General features: G+C 43.7%; 1 protein-coding gene across 4 annotated transcripts in view; it reads right to left on the bottom strand.

Moving 5' to 3' along the window:
* The window catches only part of LOC147019822 (transient receptor potential cation channel subfamily V member 5-like), a 130907-nt gene that overhangs the window by 48426 nt on the left and 54692 nt on the right, over positions 1 to 27789 (bottom strand). For 3 of the 4 annotated variants that reach the window (XM_085894581.1, XM_085894583.1, XM_085894580.1), the window contains 3 exons: positions 19375 to 19553; positions 14719 to 14865; positions 4633 to 4845 (listed from right to left, as the gene is read on the bottom strand). In XM_085894581.1, coding sequence (XP_085750707.1) covers positions 4633 to 4845; positions 14719 to 14865; positions 19375 to 19553 — 539 coding nt within the window. The remainder of the gene's footprint in view (positions 1 to 4632; positions 4846 to 14718; positions 14866 to 19374; positions 19554 to 27789) is intronic. The other variant, XM_085894582.1, reaches the window with a different exon arrangement.

The raw sequence follows: 27789 nt of genomic DNA, 5'->3' as shown, positions 1-27789 counted from the left end.
ATTCAAGCACATATATGCACAAACATTTTTTTAAAATATGAGACGCTTTAATACAAATAAACCTCTTCTGGAAGTGGACGAAGTTGGTGGTGCAGCATTTTCTTCTTCCTGAATGGCGCCGTATTTATAGATTCGGGGACAAACAACCCAGAAACATCAACGGCACATTCGCGAACAACCATTCACCAAATAACATCTAATTCCACTTCTAAGATTACACTTTTACAAAATGCCTCTTCACCAATAATCTACAGATCAGGTCAGGTATGGGAGCATGTCAGGTATGGGAGCATCACAGACTATGCAGGTAACAAATTTCATTTGAGTCTCTCTCAGCAACCACTCGTTGGACACAAAGTCTGACCAGCGATAGCCAAGGGTTCTCCAAAGAGACCTGGTATCAAAGGAATTAAGTCTCCATCTCAGATCCCTGGTGAGAGTCCAAGTCTCTCATCCATAGAGCAAGACTGGAAGCACCAAGGACCTGAAAACTCGGACTTTCGTCCTCCCGCACAGGTACCGGCAGCACCACACTCCATTACCCAGTCAATCCATGATCCCCAGGCCCGACCAAGACATCTATTAACCTCTGACTCACAGCCGGCAGAGACATGAATATCACTGCTGAGGTAAGTGAATCTCTCCACGACCTCAACATCCTCACCACAAACAGGCACAGACAGGACAGCAGCATCCAATATGTCATTGAAAGCCTGGATCTTAGTTTTTCCCAGGAAACCCGTAATCCCAGTGGCTCCAACTCCTCGAGGGCCCCCAAAAGGATATCTAAAGTCTCCGCAAAGTTGACTGCATAATCTGCGAAATCAAGGTCAGAGATCTTGACATTCCCAAATGATGCACCGCAGCTTGATCTCTCCGACATCATCCCGAGAATCTAATCCAAACAAGTGCTGGAAAGTGTGGGGGCCAGAACACACCCTGAACGAACTCCAGTAACAACCGGAAATAAGTCAGAGATAGTACCACCACATCTCACAGCACCCTCAGTACCAGAGTAGAGTTCAGACATCAGATCGATCAGTTTTGGTGGCACCCCACGAAGAGCAAGAATCCTCCAGAGGGCATCCCGATTCACTGAATCGAACGCTTTACAGAGATCAACATAGGCTGCAAACAGCCCCTGCCGAAACTCTCGTCTGCATTCGGTGAGGACCCGAAGAGCAAGGATACGGTCAATCGTTGACCTCTTTGGTGTAAAGCCTGACTGCTCTGGACGCTGGTGCTCAAGCAGATGATGGCGAACCCTATCAAGAATTATCCAAGCAAAGACCTTGCCCGGCACTGAGAGCAGCGTCACCCCTCGGTAGTTGTTGCAGTCTTGGCGATCACCCTTCCCTTTCCAGAGAGGGACAACAAGGCCCCTCTTCCAGTCAGTTGGGATGATGCCTGTGTTCTGGGCAGAGCACAGAACTGCATGCAATGACACGAGTACAGCATTTCCATCAGCCTTGAGAAGTTCAGCATGGATGCCACAGATCCCTGGAGCTTTACCCCATTTCAACCGGTTTACTGCAGCCTGTGTTTCCACAAGCGAAGGTGGACCCCAGTTGATTGGAGGGCCAGCAACAGTTATTGTAACACCCCTGACATCCAACTCGACAGCTGGTGGATCAGCTTGGTACAACCGCTCAAAGTAATCTACAGGATGTTTACAAAGTCCCGTTACCCCCTCCGCAGAACCTGATAAATTAATATAATGAACACACAAGAGGTAGAAATGTAAACTGTGAATACACGAGACTTTTATTGTCATAAAAAAATCAAAATATTAACATTAACATATAGAAATGAAACGTACCAGGGTAGATAATTTGAGGGGCAGGGAGGGGGTGGGGGTAATGGAGACTTTATAACCACCCTGTACAGTACAGTACATCTCTCTATGTGTGAAGTGATTTTGTGATCTCTTGGTTTTGGGTCTCATGGTCATAAATGACAGCTGCAATTTCACAGGCTTTCCGCAAATCTCACGGGATTGTGAGTTGGACAGGCGACCGTGACGGGACATTTTCAAATCTCTCTATAGTGCCAAGGCCTTTATAGCTATTTGAAAGGTAATATTAAATGATCCCAACCCCATTCCTTAAGGCGCTGTCACACCTTGACAATTTAGCCAGCAATGGCAATGTATAAAAATGTATGTAAAACGTCGGCGTACGCTGAAATTTCGATGTTTTTTTTAAAGTTTTGGTCGTATTCATAACGTGTTGGTCGTATGCATAACATATTAGTAACGGGCACAGAACGTTTCGTTGTCTTATAGATAACTTATACCAACGAATGCTTAGCCTGTTTTCGGCGTTCACAACCTATGCCCAACGATAGTTTAACTTAGGCATAGCGCGCTGCACGTATCGCCGACGATCACGTGGCGTAGCCTATTAAAAAGCTGCCGCTCGCCGATTTAAATCATAACCGCCTGAGAATTGGAAGTGTCAACATCGCAGTCACACCTTGACGATTTAGCCAGCGTATGCCGACCTATGAAAAATGTGTCTAAAACGCTGGCACACGTCGAATACGGTATGAGTAAGTTGTGTATACATTAAGAGCACGCTGAAAAACACTGAAGTATGCTGTCATATTTCGTGGTACGTTTAGTACGTCGTGAAATTTCAAGCATGCTGAAAATTTTACGACGTACTCGCCGTATGGCTTACACGTTCCGCTACGCTGGGAATAAGTTGTAGGCACGATATGCGAACGTTGACACATGTCGACACAAGTTCCTTGTAAGTTACTCATAAGTCGAAACACGTCGAGGTAATGTTTAGCATACCCGAAACTTATTTTCTCCGTCAAGGCACATTTTCTTTTTTTTCTCCTTGGCTCCGTGAAGGCACGTGACGAAATATCTGAAGTTGTTGTTGTTATTGTTTTTTTATTATCATTATTTTTTTTTTAGTCTATCACGAATTTTAAAATATATTCAGACACTTGCTTTTAAGTTTCGACGTCGACGTGACAATATCCTCAAACAGAAAATATTCACAGAGGAGGAACTAAGAATAAGACATGAGCAAACTGAAGAGGCAATCGGACGTGACGTAACGGCACATGACGAAATATCGGAAGTTATTGTTGTTTTTCTTTTTGTTTTTTTAAACGCTGCCAATATGCCATTATACGGTAGCTGTAAATTAGAAACACGTTCAGTAAGTTCTGTGGTCATCCGGAAGACATCAATCAAATACGTCTACATACGTCAATATGCGTTGGAGGTACGTTACACATTGGTTCAAAGCACGTTACTCATAGGTTAGAAATAAGTTTTGGGTACGCTAAGCATTACCTCGACGTGTTTCGACTTATGAGTAACTTACAAGTAACGTGCCTCGACGTGTGTAAACGATCGCATAACGTGCCTCGACGTGTGTCAACAATCACATAACGTGCCTACAACTTATGGCCAGCGTAGCGGAACATGCGAGTCATATGCTGGCATACGTCGTAAAATTTCAAGCATGCTAAAATTTGAGGACAACCGCAAAGTACAACGATGAAAGCCAGTGTACTACGACATATGGCAGTGTTTTTCAGCGTGCTCTTAACGTATTTCAGTGTGCTCCAAAAATGTAACCAATGAATTCCTTGGGGTCAATAACCCATATTTAGTATAAAAAAATATCAACTTTCCATGGCATTTAATTAAGGAGATATCATCATTTGATGAAATACCGCAAAAGTGGCCATTTGGGGGTAGGGGTGACTTTGGTTTACAATTAGCTATGTGGTCATCACACATAGCCCCATTGTGAGAATATGAAAATTGAATTGCTCAGAGAACTTAATAATGAAACTGTTGGCCAAATTTTATAGCTCTACTTAAAATATTTAGTCATTCAGAGACCATCAAACTTTGAGCTACTTTCAAGTTGAAAGCTATTTTTGACTAAAATTATGTAAAATATGGTCATTTTCTACTGTGAACCAAGTTTTAAGAGAATAACTCATGCTAAAATGTGTTAAGCAATGCATTAGTAATTGAAGTAAATCAAAATTAATAATTTATGTGTGCTTAATAATGATTTATTCCATCTAAACCCAATACGGGCATCTTGGTTCATTTATGGTTTGCTGGAAGCCAACTGCGAATCCAAGATGGACCCTACAGACAAAACGTACTTGATCTGGAGATGTTACCAAACTTTTTTTGAAGGTCTTGGCATATAGAACAAAAAAAAATTAGGGTAACGCTCTAAAAGAGTCATGTGCACAAACACCCCCCCCCCCAGAGCCAGGAGTAATACACCAGTAAATACTCATTCCTTCCTGGAACGTGACTCGGTGAAGGAAGCTGAGCAGTGCAACGAAGTAATTATTTGTGAGATCCAGATTTGTGTTTTTCACATTATTTTCTATCGTAGGAGAGCCTTACTGAATCGATAATTAATTATTTCACACTTTCTCATTGGGAACGCAAACTAGGTCTGTATTCTGCTGTTACGGGCCCACGATGTCTGGGAAAACAATCCATGGAACTCACCACTGATCCAGCAATCTTAGCATTAATACACCATATCCACATCCATTTAATCTTTTAAGATTAAAAAAGGAATTTTTTCATGAATAAAAAAGCACAAACCCCCACGAGTGAGTGCGTTAACACACCGATAGGTCCTTTTCCACCATGATGATATCATCTCTTGGGTCGGTGATGTTGCCACTTCTTGCCTTTAATGGGCGGAAGATGCAGGAAAGGGTGAATGAGGTCATGTACCAAAGGTACAGCATCATCCAGAAGCGGAAGTACTTCCTGCCAAAGCTTCTCCATTTGACCCAAACAAGCTGCTTCACCGGCGTAGATGCCAGGATATGGCGAACCTGTAATCAGAGTTGAATATGTCGGTGCATCTTGTAAAAATCTTATACAACACAGGAACAGTGACAGAGCCACTATAGTGAGCTATGCAATTTGAAGCACAATTAAACAGCATAACATAATCCAAATACATATTTACTTTTAAAAGAAGCTCCTTTAAAAGGACAGGTAATCGAGAAAAATATTGATACAGGTACAGTGTCCCCCTTGACAACACCTGCTATATCATAATCATGCTTCACTAGCCTGAATCATCAGCTTGCATTACCAGGATCAAGGAATTATCGTCGTTTCAGCCATTGCCATCGTTTCAGCCATTATCTTCGTGGAAACATACAAAATACAGTATCTAACAAATTCAAAATGTGTGCTAATCAAATATATAAAGCTCATTCTAAAGGCCCTGTCACACCTTGAAGATTAGGCCAGCGTATGCCTGACGCATGAAAAAATTGGCTAAAACGCTGGCACACGTCGAATACGTTATGGGTAAGTTTGTATACGTTAAGAGCACGCTGGCATACGTCGTAGTACGCTGGCATACGCCGTAGTACGCTGGCATACGTCATAGTACGCCGAGCTGTTAGACAAATTTTCCATGCTTGAAATTTTTCGACGTATGTCAGCATATGACTCACACGTTCTGCATAACGCTGGCCATTGTAGGCACGTTACGCGATCGTTGACACACGTCGACAGACGTTACTTGTAAGTTACTCATAAGTCAAAACACGTCAAGGTAATGGTTAGCGTCAATGTTCTAGACTACCTGGTTTATTTATTTATTATTATTTTTTTTCTTCGGTAGGACGGTGATGTTGACACTTCGATTTCTAGTGCGGTTATACTATAATATAATTAAAACGCTACCGCTCAACGATTTAAATCATAACTGCACTAGAAATCGAAGTGTCAACATCACCGTCATACCGAAGAAGAAGAAAAAAAAATCCAGGGAGTCTGGAACACTGACGCTAACCATTACCTCGACGTGTTTCGACTTATGAGTACCTTACAAGTACTTACAAGTTACGTGTGTCGACGTGTGTCAACGATCGCGTAACGTGCCTCCAACTTATGGCTAGCGTATGCGGAACCCGTGTCATACGCTGAGTACGTCGATAAATTTTCAACATGCTGAAAATTTCTCGACGTACTCGGCATATGACGACGTATGCCAGCGTACTACGACGTATGCTAGCGTGCTCTTAACGTATACAAAAAACCCATAACGTATTCGACGTGTGCCAACTTGGTTCGGCAAATTTTTCATACGTCGGCATACGCTGGCTAAAACGTCATGGTGTGACAGCGGCTTCACACTTCGATGTCCAGTGCGGTTATGATTTGAATCGTCGAGCCGTAGCTTATTAATAGCCTACGCCACGTTATCGTCGGTGATACGCTGCCACGCGCTATGCATAAGTTACACTATCGTTGGGCATAGGTTGTGAACGCTGACAACACGCTCAGCATTCGTTGGTGTAAGTTATCTATATTTGATTGAAACGTTCTGTGTACGTTACTAATACGTTATGCATACGTCCAACACGTTATTATATGCCAAAAACTAAAAAAAAACATCAATAGTTCAGCGTACGCCAGCGTTTTACATACATTTTGAGACCTTGCCATACGCTGGCTCAAACGTCAAGGTGTGACAGCCCCTTAACCACTGACTGTCTGACTCACTGACTAATATTAAAGATTGGTACCTTCCGGGTGATGTAAAAAGCTGAAATTTTGGGTGCCGATGGACATTGAAGCCGACACACTGATAAAAATCACAGAACCGTTGGAAAGTATTCGTAAATGAACATACAAATAAATGAAAATAAATAAATTAACAAAAATAAATGAAAAAAATCCCCTCTTCCTGTACAGGCAGGAGTTCCTCAAGGTAGCGTTCTGGGCCCTGTTCTTTTTCTGGTTTTCATCAATGATCTCTCCGACTCTCTGGAAAATCCTCCATATCTCTTTGCTGATGACTCCACCCTCTCCCATACCATCCGTCATCCCTCAGACCGGCAAGCAGCAGCTTCTTCGCTCACTGCAGATCTGGGTAAAATCACAAACTGGTCCAACACGTGGAACATGATTTTCAATCCGGACAAATCTCACACTCTCACTATGTCTCTCCGAAAGGACCGTTTTGAACCCCCCCCCCCCATCCACTTTCTCAACAATCCTCTGGAAGAAGTCCATTCTTTCAAGCTTCTGGGTCTCACTATCTGCCATGATGTTTCCTGGGAAAGCCACATTTCAAACCTGGCCTCCAAAGCCAGTTGCCGACTGGGAATCCTCCGTCATGCAAAGTCCTTCCTCGGCCCACCTGAGCTCCTGACTACTTACAAAGCTTTTGTCCGCAGCCTGATGGAGTACTTCTCTCCCCTCTGGACTGGTGCTCCTGCCTCCCACCTTTCTCGGCTTCACGCTGTGGAAACCAAGGCATTTCGGATCATTTGCATCTCCCGCAATGAGGCTGAGTCTTTGGGCCTCTCACTCTCTCACCGCAGGCTGGTCGGTGGTCTTTCTGTCTTCTACCGTCTCCTCTCCAGCCTTGCCCCCCCCTGCTCTCTCTGCGATTTGTCCCCACCACATTTCCGCAGGGCGCTCAAGGTCCGCCAACAACCCCCTTCTGGTAAAACTACCAAAATCACGAATCACTGCTCACCTTCACTCTTTCATTCCTCTTTTTCCCCACCTTTAGAATAAACTCCCTCACTCTATTCAATCCCACTCTTCCCTCCAGACCTTCAAAACAGCTGTTCACCACCACCTCTTATCATCCCCAATCCAAATCCTCGATCTTTTCTACCCCCGATAATCCACCCATACCCACCTCCTTCAAATTCCCTGCTTTCCTTCTTGAAAGTCCCTGTAATGTCCATCTTGTATTCCCCATGTTCCCCGCCCCATCCCTCTCCCTTCCACAGATCTCCTAATGTCTCTGTTCCCCACTGTTTTGTCCTTTCCTCTCCTGCCCCTCTTGTCTCATGCCCCTCCTTGCTGTGCATTGTGTGTTAGCGCTCACACGAGCCTCGACAAGGTATACCAAAAAATAAAAAAATAAAACATGCAGGTGAGCGACCCGAGACAATGGGGAAGTACGGTAATTTTGTGTGCCAACGGACATAATACGCAAGGAAAAATCAGAGAATAATTGGAAAGCGTTTGTAAATGAAAATATCAATAAATGATAAAAATAAATAAATAATGCAAGTGAGCGAAGGTAATATTAAGTGATCCCTGACCCCATTCCAAAGTGGGTATAGGGAATTGTTTTAGCCTCCCACCAAAAATTGACCGGGCAAAGCCGAATACCCCTGCTTGTATTATATAATTACCTCCCAGCCTTCTATGCGAAGAAAATGGGGGAAGCAGAGTTTGTTATTGCTTACAATGTGTAAGCATACCCCACAAGTATACAAATACAGGCGATAACAAATGAGATAGCCACCTCTGTCTGTCTGTGTTATATGCACTCTTCAACTGTTGGGTGGAATGAGTTGAAACTTGGTGGTTGTACTCAGAGAGTACCCAGAAATATTTCTGGTTTATTATATATATATATATATATATATATATATATATATATATATATATATATATATATATATATATATATATATATATATATATATATATATATATATATATATACATATATACACACACATTGTCGAGGTTCGTATGAGAGCAAACACACAACACACAGCAAGGGGGACATGAGACAAGAGGGGCAGGAGAGGAAAGGACAAAACAGTGGAGAACAGAGGCATTAGGAGATCTGTGGAAGGGAGAGGGATGGGGTGGGGAACATGGGGGGTAGACAAGATTATGGTTTTGGATGGGGGAAGATAGGTGTTGGTGAACAGCTGTTTTGAAGACCTGGAGGGAAGAGTGGGATTGAAGAGAGTGAGGGAGTTTATTCCAAAGGTGGGAAAAAATATGAATTAAAGAGTGAAGGTGAGCAGCGATTCGTGATTTTTGGTAGTTTTACCAGAAGGGGGTTGCTGGCGGACCATGAGCGCCCTGCGGAAATATGGGGGAGGGACATATCGCAGACAGAGCAGGGTGGCGAGACCGGAGAGGAGACGGTCGAAGACAGAAAGACCACTGACCTGCCTGTGGTGAGAGAGTGAAAGACCCAAAGACTCAGCCTCACTGCGGGAGATACAAATGATCCTAAATACCTTGATTTCCACAGCGTGAAGCTGAGAAAGGTGGGAGGCAGGAGCACCAGCCCAGAGGGGAGAGCAGTACTCTATCAGGCTGTGGACGAAAGCTTTGTATGTGATCAGGAGCTCAGGTGCGCCAAGGAAGGACTTTGCACAACGGAGGATTCCCAGTTGGTGACTCGCTTTGGAGGCCAGGTTGGAAATGTGGCTTATAGTAGGGCAGCTAAATAGGCCCCACACGCACACCCCTGAGTACTTATGCAAACATACTTTGTTAGAATCCTTAAGGTGTCTAGTTAACATTTTTAGATGTTGACAAGAAAATTAGGTTGGTCTTGGGGTCTATTTGGCTGCCATCTTGGACTTTGACGTGCCCAATTATCGAAAAACAGAAATTTTCATAACATTTGAACCAAATGGACTCGAAACACAATTAAAACATCTATTCCATACAATTTTGACATGACAAATTTATTTATAATATCATTTTTAATATTTGATAATGTTTTCTGGGTCATACTTATCAAAATGGTGAAAAAACATGAAAAATATGCCTAAGGAATCATACATATGCCTTATGTTGGGTCCATGGTGGTTAAGTGCCACATATAAATTGACCAACAACATTGTAACTCTTATTTTGTATTGTATAGGCCTTGCTTACTGGCATCTGATAACTGTGTCAGCAATGGTCATTTCTTGTAAAATTTTGTAACCTTGTGACATGTTTGTCGGTCTTCCTAGAACTCAGTCCTCCATGTTTGGCCTGGGTAAGAATAGTTTCTCTCACCTTATGTGTGGAGTAGAAGTACCCTAAAATGAGACAGCTTCATTAATTGATAAGATCCTGGAACTTGAATTTTAAATCAAATACAATAATAGGAATTTATGATGTTTCCCATTATTGCTGTGTTATACTTACCTTACCTTCCTAGAACACTACATCCAGGTTGAGAATGCCCTTATCCATGGCCTAAAGGACTTGCCATCTAGCTTTGGTGCAATCTGTCTGAAAGTACTTGCTTAGATGGTTTCAAAGAAACATGGCTTTGTATTCTCAACTGATTCATATTTCAAAGACTCCATCAAAGCACAGGAGAGGAGATGCTGTAGTATGTCACAGAAGCTGCACATTGATGGCCCAGCCACAAGAAAACCCCCAGATATGAACATATTTTTTCCAGAATTATGAGAACAAAAGACAATTGTGTGATCCACTTCTGAGGGTCTGGAGCAGCAGAGATACAGCTTCAAGACTGGAGGGATGTTCGCCTGCTGTGCTCATTGTGCAGGGCTAGGCCGATGAGCTGACATCTCAAGATGGCAAGGTTGAAGCATCAGAGATCCACAGCCTGATCTCAAATCAGAAGGAGACAGACACTCGTGTGATCCTCAATCTCAACTACGCTGTAGAGCTTGGTTATAAGAGTGCTGTTGTCCGCACACCTGACAGACATCTTCTTCCAACTTCTGCACTTTGCCTTAGACGTTAAACTCAAGATTTACCTTCAGACAGGTGCGAGGATAGACAATTATTTATTTTTTCAAGTAAGGGATCTATTGAGCTACATTTTTTTAAATGTATTTTTGAGTTTTTTTCCATGCAGGTGTTGGGAAACAGATGCATTGTGGATGTCACTTCTGTTGCTTGCCCACTTGGACGTGACCACTGTACAGCACTTCTGGGTCTCCATTGTTTTACTGGAGAAGATTGTACCAGTGCCTTCAAAGGCAAAGGAAAGATTGGTCCACTGAAGAAACTCCAGAAGTACCCAAGGTTCCAGGCAGCATTCAAGCAGCTGGGCATATATTGGAAGGTGAAAGACAAGCTGTATGACTGTCTGGAAGAGTTTGTCTGCCTGATGTATGGCTATCCTCACATCTCTAGCGTGGATGAAGTGCACACACTGATGCTGCAGGAGATGGTGGGTGCAGAGGAAACACTGACATTCAAGTCAAAGGTTGAACTTTCTCGTCTTCCTCCATGCAGAAACTCCCTAATTCCTCATGTTGACAAGGTCAACTACAGGGTTGGTCAGTGGAAGCATGCCCATGTGCCCATGTATGAACTTCCCAAACCAGAGAATGATCATGGCTGGATGAAGATGGATGGATTCCTGGAACCTGTGGACGTGATCCAATTCTCCCCCCTTCCCTCGTGGACTTCTTGGACACCCCTGAGGAGGAGCAGGAAGAGAAGGAAGAGGAAGCTGGTGTCTATGACTATGAGGAACTGTTACATTACCTTGATGATGATGATGACTAATTTTTGTATATATTATGCTGAAATAAGACATTTTTCTATTTTCTCATTAGAGATGTCATCGAAGGTTAGAAATGATGATTTGGTTTAATTTGCTGTGCCATAATTGTGAGAACCAATGCTTCATTTGTGTTTCAAGTCCATTTGGTTCAAATGTTATGAAAATTTCTGTTTTTCGATAATTGGGCATGTCAAAATCCAAGATAGCAGCCAAATAGACCCTAAGACCAACCTAATTTTCTTGTTAACATCTAAAAATGTTAACTAAGCACCTTAAGGATTCTAAAAAAGTATGTTTGCAAAAGTACTCAGGGAGATGCTCGTGGGGCCTATTTAGCTGCCCGACTTCGTTTTGGCGTGAGTGGCGACGCAAATTATCTTTATAAATGTGTTTCGTGTCGTGCCACCATTCCTGCTGGGAGATGATATTACAAGTTATAATAAAATATAACATGTCAGTTCTGTGCAAGAAAACTGTAATATATATTTTATAACCTTTGTATAATACTGTGTTTATGTACGGTATGCACTCCTAAATCACTGGACAGAATGAGTTGAAACTTGGCGGTTGTACTCGGGTTGTGCAATGAATTTTTTATTTTGTATACATGATCGAGGCTCGTAGAAGAGTGAGAGCAGCATGGAAGGGAACAACATGAAAAGGGGTGAAACAACAACAGCAGAGTAGAAGTGAGAGTGAAATCAAGGGGGTGGAGGAGAACGACACATGGGGATGAACGAGCTGCATGTATACTGAATAAAACACAGCAAGAAGAGGAAGGGGAAAGTGGGAATGGAACAGAAAAGGAACAAGTGAACCGGCAACTAACAAACAAAAAGAGGTGAGGGAAGGGGTGGGAAAGCACAATAACCTGAAAAAGAGGGTGCTTGGGAATGAGGTCACTTGGGGTATAAGAGATCATGAAAGAGAAAAGGGATGCAGGGAAGAATTAAGGGTAGGAGAGAATGCACAGGATGGACAAGATGCTAAAGCAAACTCTCAAGAGGTAAAACTGGAAATTTGGAAAAAGGTGTGCTTGGGGGTAGGTGGTGGGGTTTAATGGGGGTAGAAAAGATAATGGTTTTGGATGGGAGGGGATGACCTGAGGTAGTGGAGAACAGCAGTCTTGAAGCCCTGGAGGGAAGCATGCCTGGTCACATCATACTGAGGAAGTTCGTTCCACAGGCAAGAGAGCAGAGGAACAATAGAGTGGAGGTGAGCAGTGAGCCTGGATTTGGGAGTTTAACCACATGCACCCGAGAGAAATCTCAGAGGGACAGAGCCAAGAGAGGGCAGAGGGTGCAAGACCAAAAAGGAGGCAGAAGAATACAGAGAGGCCACCATGACCTGTTTACGATTGTGAAAGTAACAGGCCTAGACACTCAGCTTTGTCACAGGAGATCCCAATGATTTTGAGGGCCTTGCTTTCCATGGCATCAAGAATAGCAAGGTGTGAGGCAGGGACGCCACCCCAAAGAGGAGAGCAGTACTTCATCAAGCTGCGAATGAAGACCTTGGCGGTTGTCTTTCAAAAAAAACCGACAAGGCCTCATTCAAATATTTTAGAAAGTTCGGATGGCTATGATCAAACAGCGACAAAATCTGAAAGACCTAAGAACATGTTCTCTTCCAAGGAACTTAAATGCAGGAGGAGATGAGGACAAAATCTAAAAGACCGTCATCCACCTTCGGAAACCACTAATGGTTACAGCATCTGCTCTGATTCTGGGAGAGCAGTTGTTCGAATGCTGACCAAGTCATACCAAAGACTTCAAATTGGCACTTGCTGCTTCCTTGCTTGATGCTCAGAATTGAGGATAGAGCACAGACAAACAAACATAAGTTGGTGATAATAGCACAGGCTTTGATGGACCTCATTTCCACCTCCTCCATTGAAGATCCTCAAAATGGAACATATTCTATTATTATTATAACACAAAAGTAAGGAATGGGAGAACATCCCACCTCCAACCTGTCCAAACAAGTTCGCAAATGCGAAAGTAAGGGTCTAGGGTAATGTGAGAGTTAGGGTGCAGGCCGATGCGAGAGTAAGGGTCCAGGCTGATGTGAGAGTACGGGTCCAGGCTGATGCGAGAGTAAGGGTCCAGGCTGATGCGAGAGTAAGGGTCCAGGCTGATGCGAGAGTAAGGGTCCAGGCTGATGCGAGAGTAAGGGTCCAGGCTGATGCGAGAGTAAGGGTCCAGGCTGATGCGAGAGTAAGGGTCCAGGCTGATGCGAGAGTAAGGGTCCAGGCTGATGCGAGAGTAAGGGTCCAGGCTGATGCGAGAGTAAGGGTCCAGGCTGATGCGAGAGTAAGGGTCCAGGCTGATGCGAGAGTAAGGGTCCAGTCTGATGCGAGAGTAAGGGTCCAGGCCAATGCGAGAGTAAGGGTCCAGGCCAATGCGAGAGTAAGGGTCCAGGCCGATGCGAGAGTAAGGGTCTAGGCCGATGCGAGAGTAAGGGTCCAGTCTGTTATTGAGGTAGGAGGATTGAAGCCCTCCAATATGTTAAATGATTGCTTCACTTGAGCTGGTTAAAGATTGTCAAATATTAGTATGTGGCATGATTTTTTTTGGCAGGATTTGTTTTTCGTTGTCCTGTGTTGTATTCTCATGTGAATCCATGGCTCCGAATACTGGGGAATATCCTATATTTGTTTGTCCATTGTTTACAAATGTCCTTGTAATTCATATAAGAGTACACTGATGTCTCCAAATGTCTTTGTCCTGCATGTACGAGGTAATTCATGTCAAAGCTCCACCCGGAGCCTTTGAAAATGGACAGGTATAGGAAGCTCAGCATGATAACACAAAAATAACCTGAGCTGTCCTGTTCGTCCAGCTCTGTAGTACAGTTATCTTCGTCCTCTTTTGTATACAGCACAAGGCTGCAGGGTGGGATCATTGGCTGAGGGTACCACGGGGATGATTAATGTCTACCACCCAATGCTGGCATATGTGACATCCAGTTGAACATCCATCCGAGAGATGGCACACGCATTGATGAATCACTCTGTCTGTGAAACACCAGGATGAACATTTTATAGTGGGTTCAGGATTCGAACCCAGGCGAGAGGGCTTTGAGGCAAGTGTGTCCACCTCAAGTCTCGGCCATCCTGCCAGCCTTAGTACAGTCACTAGCGATTGCTAGAGCCTCATAAAGTAATGGCAAAGGTCGTTTTGAAATGAAAAAATACCACAATTGTTTCTGATTGTTGTGATTAATCACAACAGTGACGATTGCATCTTCCTTTTTAGCCACTCATAACATCATTACCTCTTAAAATGCAATCTCTAAAGGTGTGCTTCTCAACCAAGGGTCAGATTTGTTGAAGATAACTGTGTGTTAAGATCACAAATAAGAAACAGGTGAAATAGCTGAAGAATTCGTTCAAATTTCCCATGTAAAGGTAAATCTACTGGACTCGCACCTTCTGATTGCTGCTGACAATGATGATATCCAGCACCGAGTTGTTGTCTACCCATGAGTCGATCTCCGTGAGGTCGTAAAGTATGGTCACGGTGTGACCCATGGTCCACTGCACATGTCTGCGACGATTCACCATGTTTTTAAAGATCTGTCAGACCAAAGAAACACAAGCAGCATGCCACTTCACTGTTCTTCCTCTTTTGTGTGCAGCACAAGGCTGTAGAGTAGCATCATTGGCCGGGGGCGTGACTGTGCCGCTCTTCAGGTTAGGGCAGGAATTTGGAATTTGGCAATGGTGCCGGCGAGAGCTCGCCGACTCTTCACGAAGGACACCGTGGGATCTCTAACATCCACCAACTAATGTTAGCAGATGGGACGTTCGTTTAACGTCCACCCGATGGATGGCACACTCATTGATGCATCACCCTGCCTGTGAAACACCGGGATGACAGTTTATAACTGGGATCAGGATTCTAACCCAGGCTCGATAGCTTGGAGGGGAATGTGGGTACCTCTAAGTGATACTGCCAGCCAACTTCACTTTTGCTGCCTGACACTTGTTGCACTCAGTGGGTTTCTCAAGCAACATTGGTTTTGTTTTAGAAAAGACTTTTGTGTGCGTCAAAAAGGTACAGAACCAAGACAAAAGGGTCGTTGGCTTCATGGTTAGAGTATCCGTTCCGTGTCGAGGAGATTAACCATACTCCGACCAAGTCATACCAAGTACTGGGTATGATTCGTGTTGCTTCCTTACTTGCTGCTCAGCATTTACAATGGATAGTACACTGGCAAACAACCATTGTTGGCAATCATTGTGCAGGCTTATGGCTGGTGTTGGCTTAATAGTTAGGGTGGTGGGCCTTGAATACGAGGATCGTGAGTTCAAATCCCACTCGGCTGTCGAATTAAAACCAGGTGGGGTTGACTCTGCCTGCCATCCTTCTGAGGTCGGCAAAATGAGTGCCAGCTTGCTGGTATACTGCGTCGGAGTGGCGACCCATCTAGGAATGTGCCCAATAGCTAACGAGACTGCTGAGGCAGCAACAACACTCTGCACAGAGTATGGTCCCAATGGATGGATGGATTCAGGTCAGGTCAGGTATGGGAGCATGCACCAGAGCAGCGCGTTACTGCGTCCACTTTCCGCCGGTACTCCAGGAGCCTCGTCTGGCCACCCCCCAGGCAGATGCCTGGCCCATCCACATCTCCTTGAGATGCTGATCAAGCTGCTGCAACCACGAGGCACGTGGTCGGCCCATTGGCCTCCTCCACTCACGAGACTCCCTCGGAGAGACTCTGGTGAGCAGGATCAGCGTCAGGAAAATGAGCCGCATGTCCATAGAGCCACAGCTGATGCTCATGGACCATGCAGGTAACAAATCTCGTTTGAGTCTCTCTCAGAAAACACTTGTTGGACACAAAGTCCGACCAGCGATAGCCAAGGATTCTCCGTAGAGACCTGGTACCAAGGGAATTAAGTCTCCATCTCAGATCCCTGGTCAGAGTCCAAGTCTCACACCCATAGAGCAAGACTGGAAGCACCAAGGACCTGAAGACTCGGACTTTCGTCCTCCCACACAGGTACCAGCAGTGCCACACCCCATGATCCAGTGAATCCATGACTCCCCAGGTCCGACCCAGTTGTCTGTTGACCTCTGGCTCACAGCCAACAGAGACATGAATATCACTGCCAAGGTAAGTGAATCTCTCCGTGACCTCAACATCCTCACCACAAACAGGCACAGACAGGACAGCAGCATCCAAGATGTCATTGAAAACCTGGATCTTAGTTTTGACCCAGGAAACCCGTAATCCCAGTGGCTCCGACTCCTCATTCAGCACCTCGAGGGCCCCCAAAAGGATATCCAGAGTCTCCGCAAAGATGACTGCATCATCTGCGAAATGAAGATCAGAGATCTTGACATTTCCAAACGATGCACCACAGTTTGACCTCTCTGACATCTTCCCCAGAATCCAGTCCATACAAGTGCTGAAAAGTGTGGGGCCAGTGCCAAACCCTGACAAACTGCAGTAACAACTGAAAATAAGTCAGAGATGGTATCACCACATTCTCACAGCACTCAGTACCAGAGTAGAATTCAGACATCAGATCGATTAGTTTTGGTGGCACTGCACGAAGACCAAGAATCCTCCAGAGGGCATCCAGATTCACTGAATCAAAAGCTTTACAGAGATCAACATCGGCTGCAAGCAGCCCCTGCCGAAACTCTCGTCTGTATTCGGTGAGGACCCAAAGAGCAAGAATACGGTCAATCATTGACCTCTTTGATGTGAAGCCTGACTGCTTTGGATGCTGGTGGTGTAAAGTAGATGGTGGCGCACCCTCTCAAGAATTATCCGAGCAAAGACCTTGCCCGGCACTGAGAGCAGCGTCACCTCTTGGTAGTTGTTACAGTCTTGGCGATCTCCCTTCCCTTTCCAGAGAGGAACAACAAGGCCCCTCTTCCAGTCAGTTGGAATGATGCCTGTGTTCTAGACAGAGCACAGAAGTGCATGCAACGTCATGAGTACAGCATTTCCACAAGCCTCAATAAGTTCAGAATGGATGCCACAGATCCCTGGAGCTTTACCCCATTTCAACCAGTTTAGCTCCAACTCTGTATGGTGTGTTGTCCCAATGGATGGATGGATGGATTGTGCAGGCTTATGCCTGGTATTGGCTTAATGGTTGGGGTGGTGGGCTTGGGATCCTAAGCTCCTGAGTTAAAAACCTGCTTCGCTGTTGAACTAATACCAGGTGGAGTTGACTCAGCCTGTTCATCTTCTGAAGTTCATAAAATGAGTACCAGCTTGCTTGGATGATTGAGCCATTCGAGTATCGTGTGTCAGAGTGGTGACCTATCCAGGATTGTGCCCAAAAGCCCAGGAGACTGCTTCAGCAGCACCAACACTGTACAGATTATGGTCCCAATGAATGGATGGATGGATTGTGCAGGCATGATTGGCCTAAGGGCCTCCTCCCGTGTTGAAGCTCCTTTAAAGTGAACTGATGTTGCATCTCCTTGGGTATTTATAATTATAATCTTCCTCCTATTTTCCATCCTTTCACCAATGTTATCATGACCCCAACCTGAAGTGCAGATTGATCTCGTCTTCATTAGCTTTTAATATTTCACCTCCACGATATCCCCTGCTGAAAATACAGAATGCTCAATTATCCATTTTTGGATCAACTGGATATAAAATATATATTATGTCAATGATGTGAAAAGTAAATCTGGACGATATGTGCACAGTACTGTGTTGTGGTCGCTGCGTACGAGGTACCCTCCATGTCTTGCTTAGTTAGCTTTTGGGTGACACAACACTTTTAACGTACAATATTACAAACTTCTGCCTCACCCATGCTTTCCGATTCGCACTTTAATTCGATTTATACTCTCATCACTCCCATGGCATCTTGCTCGAGGTAGTCTGTCAATAGCCGGTCATAAACAATAGCTTTACAATGAGCTTATCACGAAGACCATCCACTGGGATTACACGATTCTTTCGCAAAAGACATGAACACAAGACACAACCTTCGGAATTCTCCTTTTGCTAGCCTTGAATAAGCGAAGTGTCGATTTAAAATTCCTTCACACTCAAATCTGAAGACCTTTTTTTACAGTAGGGCATTGGGTTCACCCAAATCTAAAGGGCGAACTCACCCCGGGACGGCCCCAGGGCTGCGAAAGATTTTTCACCTGCAAGTTCACCTCCACATCGTTTTACACTTGGAGCTGACCATGAGCTCACCCCAGGGTTGACCACAGAAGATTTACACTTGAAGGATTCGATCCGGGGTGAGACCAATCTCAGGGTTGGCCCCAGGGCGAAAACAGCGAGTGTGAAAGCCGCCCACCTCCAAATCTGCCCGGGGCCAACCCAGAGATTTGGTCCAGTGCAAAAAAGGCCGACAGAGCAGTGAGTAGAGTTGAAGACAGTGATCGAGAGTATTTCTTGCTTCAATGCAGTTTAGATGAAATTTAGATACTTCTGTTATATTTTTAATTAGAAGGGGACTCGGTAGAGCGCATACCTCTGCCATGCAATGCCTGATCCACGAGAACATATGGGGCCCAATACATTTTTGAAATATCGTGCTATATATAGCTTTTGGTCCTATCTCTCAATGGTGAAGAATCACTTTAAAAATTAAATAGTTTCCTATCCAGATCCAGATTCGGATCTTCACCAAAATCGAATCAATTTGTCGTGGCCACACACCCAACCTGTCCACCAAGTTTTGTCCGAATCCGTCCACAACTTTTTGAGATATCCTACACACAAACAAACAGAAAGGGGTGAAAACATAACCTCCTTCACCTTCAGTGGCTGAGGTAACAAAATGGTATACATGCATATGTAGTGGGGCGCAAGTAATAAATCAGGTCATGGTGTAAATTAAAGATGTGAGTACTTTTTTAAATGGTATTTTTTAGTGCACACTGCTATTCCATACGAACAAGAACACCGCACTCCCCCACTACTCATTTTTCTTCCCTTCCATTATACCTTCCCTTCTTAATCTGAATTTTATTCCACTCCTCTCCCACCTCTCCCACCCTACTTCAAAACTTGTCGATTGCTCTTTGTTGGATTTCAGCTTTGGATGGAAAATGAGCTTTCAAACTCATAGAAGTAAACTTCTCACCACCATGTTGCCTTCTTTTGCAGCAAGTTTAAGTGGAGTGAAACCCTCTTGGTTTGTGATGTTCTCCAGGGCTGTGCCATTATCTTCTGTTGCGTGAGACACAATTAGGTTGTATACTTCACAGATGTGCCCTTGGACCATCTCGCTTTGCAGTGCCAGCACATGCAGCACCGTATTACCTGTAACACATTATAATGCAATACCGGTCACTCTTCAAAGAAGACGCTCAAACAATTATGTTGGCCTTTCTCATGAAAACCATCAAATACCCCACGTGCGTGTAGCGCAAAGCGGGGTTGAGCAATTGGTTCACTCTGTCCATCAGTCTATTTCTATGATTGATGAACTACTTGATTTAAATTGAATTTTATATTTTGAACACGAGACCATGAATCAGAACATGAACCTGCAGTTTCACAGTACTTTGGCTCTGAATTTGGCAAATTGTACGGAATCTCGTTCCGAGCTCATTGCACGTCTTTTATTTACCACCTATTTCAACAACTACATGTAAAGCAATTGCTTAAGTCTGTCTGGCAGTCAAACAAAATTGAAAATAATTCCATACAAGAAACTTACTTTTTTATGGATGTCATAAGGGACACAAACAACAAGCATGAATAACTAATGTAATGTGTTAAACAAAGTGGTGTAAAAGAGAGGGAAACAACGACACTAAACGTCCAAGTCAATGGTTTGTTTTGTCTTGTTTTTCTACAGCCTTTACAACTTTTATTTTATTTCAATTGAATACTGTGGAACACAAATAGCCTTGTTTACACTTCCAAAAACCTTCAGTTTAGCAGTACTTAGCAAAACTTTATGCTGTCTTAACCAATCAAATTTGGCACGCACTCTGAGGATGGAGTCACAGTGAGATTCAGACAAAATGGCGGCACCTAGTGATGCAATCACAGAGTTAACTTCGTCCAAAATATAGATATATTTTGAGTGCATCTTTTTCTCAAAGATTGTTACAAAATTGTCGGTTTCTCAGAGTAGAGTTGGCAGAAGGTTCAGCTCTAGACTGTTATTTTTGACCCATTGGCGTTGTAATGGTTGCCATTGCACGTGCTATTCAAAGCTAATATAGATCCTGCTCGGAAATGCAAAGGAAGAGTTTAAAAGACCCTTCCTTCCCATGTCCTTTTTCTCAAGACTGCGCAGCAGGGTGCAGTGTCCTATGAACTCTCTAGTTCGAAGTTTGAAATACTTACCAGGAATGAAGAAAATCCAAAAGGTTAAAAAAAAAGAACTTTTGAAGAGGCCAATCTGGCAGGATACCTTAAACTCCTTAAAGGTATGCACACTCCCTTCTAAGCTGTCTAGCCTGAGTTTGAATGCCAACCCAGCGATGAATTGTGATCCTGGTATTTGTTTGCCAAGATGAGGCATCGATGCCGTCCCTCGGAAAGACGTTAAACTGGACGTCCCTTCTGCCAGCTTTCGTTGGTGGACATTTAAGATCCCATGGAGTATTTCGCGGAGTAAGCGAATTATTGCTGGCACCCTGGACAAATTACAAATTCCTTCTCTAGCCTACAGGGGGCACTGTACCAGTGACAGTCTCATTTGCAGCAGTGATGCAACCAAGCAGCCATTTGTGCACAAATGAATGGATGAAAAGGACAATAAAAATTACCCGAACAATGGAAACACAATTCTTACTTTTGACAGCTTTATAGGGCATTAGATACATTACTATGGACTTGCACCGAATAGAATGGCAACGAGTTCAAAAATGTAAGTATGATAGACATTATTAAATTGCATTAAACGTGTTCAATGGATTTATACACATCACATTATTCCTCATATTTACTTCTTTACACATCTTTCTGTGAGATGTGACATCCATTAGTGTAACCCTGTTATCTTCTCTTATTACATTCTGTAGTCATACTTGACACATTCATTGTTACCTTACAGCAGGCAAAACACGAAGGGCTCCCACACAGTTTAGTGCTGTTGACTGTGTCCACTATGAATTGTAAAATTACCTTGAGCAAATGAAGTTTCAAACGTTTTAAAAATGAAATGAAACAAAGCAGAAACTGTAAACAGAATAATGTATTTAAAATATATTCGAATATCTTTCATAATGGAAATCTGGCTAAAATCCCAGCCCAATATTGCAGAACAAGCATAAAGAAAATTTGGAGAACATATGACACATACAACCTGAATTAGAGAACTCACCTCCTGATCTGATACCATGAATTTAAGATGATGTAGGGCTAGGCCCCACTGAGACTTGTAAATTCCAGACAGCCCTTTCATACACCTGTACATTGACTTTATTATCCTCCCCTTACACAACCACAATTGATGTCAATTGACAGCTTTTCTGTCTGATTGGCTGTCCGTTTTAATTTTTGACTTTGCCTTTTCACCGATGAAGCCCCTAAATTAATTATTGGTTGTTGGATCTGTTGAGGGAGGGTCAAACAGCCCATAATAGTGGAATGCTATTTGAAAAGCTGTTATACATTGTGAGGTTAATTTAAATTTAATAGAATGAAATATAAATCTGGCCTCAATCACCAACTGAATTATTGATACTGAAAAGGCTTAAATATATCAGAGTGGCAGCAAATACACAGGGTGTTTCAAAAATCTCGAATCATAAGGATATTTATTTCACAACATATTTTTCTCACTTCGGAGAAGTCCAACTTGGGACTGTACCGATGTCGACACATTTTCTGAATCCCACGTCAACAACACAGCTATTATGGCCAAAGCAGAGGCCAACTCTGCGGAAAACATTAAGTGCTAGAAATGTGCCGGCCTTAGTCAGTCCTATGTGTTTGAGCCTATTGCCATCGAAACAACAGGGATCTACAGACAATCAACGTCCCGCATGATCAATGACATTGACGGAAGGCTCGCAGCAATCGCTGGTGATAGCAAACAACGAGCATGGGTAAAGCAATGGTTGTGCTTAGCTGTCCAGCATGGAAACGCCATTAGTATTTTGGCTTCGGCACAGGAAACAAGTTCTGGTTATTGATGTTTATTTTTTCACTTTTTAAAATATTTTCAAATTTAATTATTTTTTTTTTACATTTTTAATTTTTATTTTAATTTTTAAATTGCTAAATCGCAAGCTCTTTTAATTTTTAACTTCAGTTTAAAAAAAAATGCATAGAAATCTTATTTATTACCGGACATCTATCTTCTATATATTTATCTATCTATCTATCTCTATATTACGAAAACTCAAATCTTGTATATATGTATGTATGTGTGTATGTATGCTCCCAAAATACAGCCAAAACGGTGCAAGATAGTGCAAAAATTTTAGTGCCACCATACTCACCATTCTCTTGCGGTATGCAGTATCAAGTTTTGTTCAAATCAGGAAACGAAAAAATTATTAAAAAATCAATTCCGATTCAGTCAAGTACTCTTCGGGAGAATCTATCTATAATTCCAGCAATGTGTGTGTGTGTCTGTCTGTCTGTCTGTCTGTCTGTTTGTCTGGAACCACCGTTTCTCGACGACCACCGGTCCGATCTGGTTGAAACTTGCCAGGAATATTGCCGGGGACCCGCAGATGTGCCTTTTCAAGGTTTGATATTAATCGGATAAGCGGTTCCCAAGTTACGGCCATTTATCTGTCAACCAATGACAAGCTGTTTTTTTCCCAAGGTTTAAATGAATTGTTCAAATTATTAATTAATCCCAAGGTTTGAATTTTCCCAAGGGAAACAGCCGTTTCCCAAGGGTTTGAAAGCTGTTTTTTCCCAAGGTTTGAATTAATTGTTGTGCTTGGTAGACATTTGTGAATACATTTACAGAGAGAGGGGGCGAGAGAGGGGGGGCGAGAGAGGGGGGCGAGAGACAGGGGCGAGAGAGAGGGGGCGAGAGAGAGGGGGCGAGAGAGAGGGGGCGAGAGAGAGGGGGGCGAGAGAGAGGGGGCGAGAGAGAGGGGGCGAGAGAGAGAGAGAGAGCGGCGAGAGAGAGCGGCGGGAGAGAGCGGCGAGAGAGAGCGGCGAGAGAGAGCGGCGAGAGAGAGCGGCGAGAGAGAGCGGCGAGAGAGAGCGGCGAGAGAGAGCGGCGAGAGAGAGCGGCGAGAGAGAGCGGCGAGAGAGAGCGGCGAGAGAGAGCGGCGAGAGAGAGGGGCGAGAGAGAGGGGCGAGAGAGAGGGGCGAGAGAGAGGGGCGAGAGAGAGGGCGAGAGAGAGGGCGAGAGAGAGAGGGCGAGAGAGAGAGAGCGGCGAGAGAGAGAGAGAGCGGCGAGAGAGAGGGGGCGAGAGAGAGGGGGCGAGAGAGAGGGGCGAGAGAGAGGGGGCGAGAGAGAGGGGCGTCAATTCAAGAGAGGGGGAGAGTGGAGGGGCGAGAGAGGAGAAGGCGAGAGAGGAGGAGGTGAGAGTGGGGGCGAGAGAGAGGGGCGAGAGAGAGGGGCGAGAGAGAGGGGCGAGAGAGGAGGGGGGAAATAGGAGGGGCGAGACTAGGGGGAGAGAGGGGGGGCAAGAGAGAGGGGCGTCACAATTCTTCTTCTTCTTCGTTTGATATGGCGTCACAATTGACGCTGGGGACCTGAGTATGTTTCCCAGGTGTTTCCTAAGTTATGGCCATTTATGATACGGTTGGACGATCTAATTGAAAAAATGCCCCAATCCAGTCGTCGTTTACGAGAGCGAAGGAACGAAGCTGTACATATTGGCACACACCTACGGGCACGCACCTACGGGCCCACACTAGTAATGACAATGATAACAATGGTCATGATAATGGTACATCTATCTATAATTCCAGCAATGTGTGTGTGTGTGTGTGTGTGTGTGTGTGTGTGTGTGTGTGTGTGTGTGTGTGTGTGTGTGTGTGTGTGTGTGTGTGTGTGTGTGTGTGTGTGTGTGTGTGTGTGTGTGTGTGTGTGTGTGTGTGTGTGTGTGTGACCGCTGTTTCTCGACAACCACTGGTCCGATCTAATTGAAACTTGCCAGATATATTGCTGGGGACCTGAGGATGTGCCTTTTCAAGGTTTGATATTAATCGGACAAGTGCTTCCCAAGTTATGGCCATTTATTTACCAAACCAATGACAAGACACGTTGTTGTGTGGGCGTGGTCGATGGAGATGGGAAGCTCAGCCGCGTTCCCCATTACGGGTTATAACGTACGGGCTTCCGGATAATGATGACTTCGTGTATTCTAATAATTTCTCGATTTCTTATCCGCATTTATAGATAAACACAATGGGCCAAGTTATGATCGTTTTCATATTAGACGGTGTATAAATTTCGGGAACATCAGAGTGCTGGTATGCTCTGAACCAGGAAGTAAATTTTTTTCTCTCTCTTCTCTTCTCTTTTTGTTTTTCCTTGCCACGACATTGCGAAAAGGTAAAATACGTTGGCGCTAATTGAATAATTGGGTATTAAAACTAAATTGCGAATAATCGTAACTGCGAATAGTATGCGAATTTCCAGGCCACGCACGTACGGGCACGCGAGAGCGAAGAAACGGCCTGTGTGGTTGTTGTTTGTTGCTTGCGGTTTGTATGTTTATTTATAAAAAAATTTATTATTATTATTAATTTTTTTTACGGGCACGTACTAGTCTATCTATAATTCCAGCAGTGTGTGTGTGTGTGTGTGTGTGTGTGTGTGTGTGTGTGTGTGTGTGTGTGTGTGTGTGTGTGTGTGTGTGTGTGTGTGTGTGTGTGTGTGTGTGTGTGTGTGTGTGTGTGTGTGTGTGTGTGTCTGCGACCGCCGTTTCTCGACAACCACTTGTCCGATCTGATTGAAACTTGCCAGGAATATCACTGGGGACCTGAGTATATGCCTTTTCAAGGTTTGATATTAATTGGACAAGCGGTTCCCAAATTATGGCCATTTATTTATCAACCAATGACAGGACACGGTGCTAGGACATCACTATTGATGTCACAATTAATGTTTGGTTTTTTTGCACGAACGGGCATGCACCTAGGGTCCGCACTAGTTTGATCAATGCAAACAACCTCAGCGGTATAGTTTGCTGTAGCTATCGTTTTTATGGTTTTTTTTGTTGTTGTTGAAATGATTTTTTTTTAATCAACCGCAGTCACAACGGGAACCCAACGGGTTCACGGGTCATAGAGTATTTAAATAAAAATAAAGAACGTATTTTACAGTGACATGAGACTGTCACTGGTACAGTGCCCCCTGTAGGCTAGAGAAGGAACCTTACCTTCTTAATTTTTCTGACTCGTATCTCTTCCGCAAGGGGTCAAACCAGTCGCAACTTGCGGTGAACATTGCCATTTTTATAGATGGTACGCACCGCAGTTGGAGATATATCTATCTTTATATAATAAACTAATTCCATCTGTCTGTCGCACCCTGAAACACGGAAAATGCTCCTTGGAGAGAAAAATTATAAGGTCAAAAGTAAAAATTGCTTCAAATTAATCCAAACCTCAGGAAAATTAAAATTTTTGCCAATCTGAGAAAAACATTTAACCTGGGCAGTGGAAAAGGCCCTCCACTGCTTCGATCCCTCCTGAAATTTTTTTTCTATTAAAAGATATGCCACGCTGTCTTTGCTGTTAAAGAAATAGGATTTTGTAATTTAACAATACTCTCCACATCTATCTATATGATAATAAACTGGTTCGTCCATCTGTTTGTGTGTAACATTTCTTCCACTCATTAAAGGTGTCATTCAGCCACCATGTTAGGCAAAGACGTATTTGGTCGGAATAGTCATATTTACAATTGTCATGCCCTTCATATAACCTTTCCCTTCAGTGTAAAACGACCAATAGTACAGGCATTTTAGCAGAAATATATGGTCAACCTCCCACAAATTGCAACAAAAGCAAACTCAACAGATTTTGATTCCTGGATATGCCCTCAGTGACAGAAAAAAAAGTCCTAAGGGGTCCTACGGGGGGAAAGTCCTGAAATCATGGAAATCCAATATCGCCGCCACCCGGCTTCGGGGAAAATGAGAAAATTGTAAAGATTGATATTTTAATATGTAAATATATGTTTTTCTGCATTCTAATTGTTTCTAGTTATGGTCAGTATATTGTTATACAAGAATAATTATAAAAAAGTGAAATGTATTGAGGGTAAAATAAAAAAAATTATAGCTTTTTTGTCCAAAAATGTCAATTTTTTGTCCCGAAAAAAAAAATATTTACCTGATACTGATTTTGGCTCCTGGACAAAAAAAGAAGAAACGTTGAAGACACAAGATGAAATCAAGTCTATGGCAATACAATATAATTATGTAAATCATTGAAACATGACAAAATTCACAATTTCCCTCAGGGCAATCACATCTGCCTGACGAAGGTTTAGAAATGAAAATGAAAATTCGCATTAAACTCAGAAACTACATCCATTATAAACTTATGATACATGTTGAGAAAAAAATCAAGCGTATTAAAGTTAGAACTCGACAATGTCGTCATCATCCTCATCATTGTCACATGGAGTGTTTGTGCAGCCAGAGCAACTGCAGTTTCCACAAGCGAGAGTGCACTCAATGTTGTGCTTCTTGCATGTGCATCTCATGGTGCTACATTCAGCCTGGAAGTTGCACCTAATGACGCGTAACATCTTTTCAGGAGATGGAGCTATTGATGTCTGAAGTGGCACAAAACCCTCGTCACACTTCTGCCAACCCCAGTCTGTGGAAGAAGTATGCAAGTTTGACGTCTTGAAACGAATCAAAGACCACCTTCAGAAGCATGCCGAGTCTGCAAAGATATCTTCTAGAACTTCAGCGCTCTGGATTCAGTATATGCACATGCTAGACATTCTACGCAAATACATCCGGGCAGAGCGCACTGGGAACTGGGCACTACATCTACAGGCCATCCAGGAAATGCTGCCTTACCTGGCAGCCTCGGGCCACAACCTGTATGCCAAATCTGCGAAGGTGTATCTGCAGCAGATGTCCAACCTCAAAACTCAACATCCCAATGTCCAACAACGTTTTGATGAGGGGTTCCATGTGGTTCGACGAAGTGATCGCATGTGGGCAGGTCTTTCATCTGACCTGATCATCGAACAAGTTCTGATGAGAAGTTTGAAGACCAGTGGGGGGCTCACACGAGGGCGAGGTATGACAGAGCAACAACGGCTGGTATGGCTACTATCAATGCCTGCCTGTGCAGAAATAAACCAGGCAATGCAGGAGCTCACAGGTGTGAACTACAACACTGGAGAGCAGAAGAAGGACATGACCAAAGTAAGACAATCTCGTGACTGGAAGGACACACTATCAGCTCTTCAGTATTTACAGGAACAGAATCCGTTCAGTAGTGATCCACGTCTGAGGAACATTGCCACTGGAGTTCATGCACACCCCACCGTCAACGTCGATACAGCACATGCTGTAGGAGCCAAAATATTGAAATCTATCGATGGGAAAACACCTGCCGAGTACACATTTAAGAGGAAAGACCAAGTTGT

The sequence above is a fragment of the Eptatretus burgeri genome, chromosome 9, assembly GCF_056783735.1.
Source record: "Eptatretus burgeri isolate ZD-2024b chromosome 9, Ebu_testis_v1, whole genome shotgun sequence".
NCBI classification, from domain to species: domain Eukaryota; kingdom Metazoa; phylum Chordata; class Myxini; order Myxiniformes; family Myxinidae; genus Eptatretus; species Eptatretus burgeri.
This window is presented reverse-complemented; position numbering and strand designations above follow the sequence as displayed.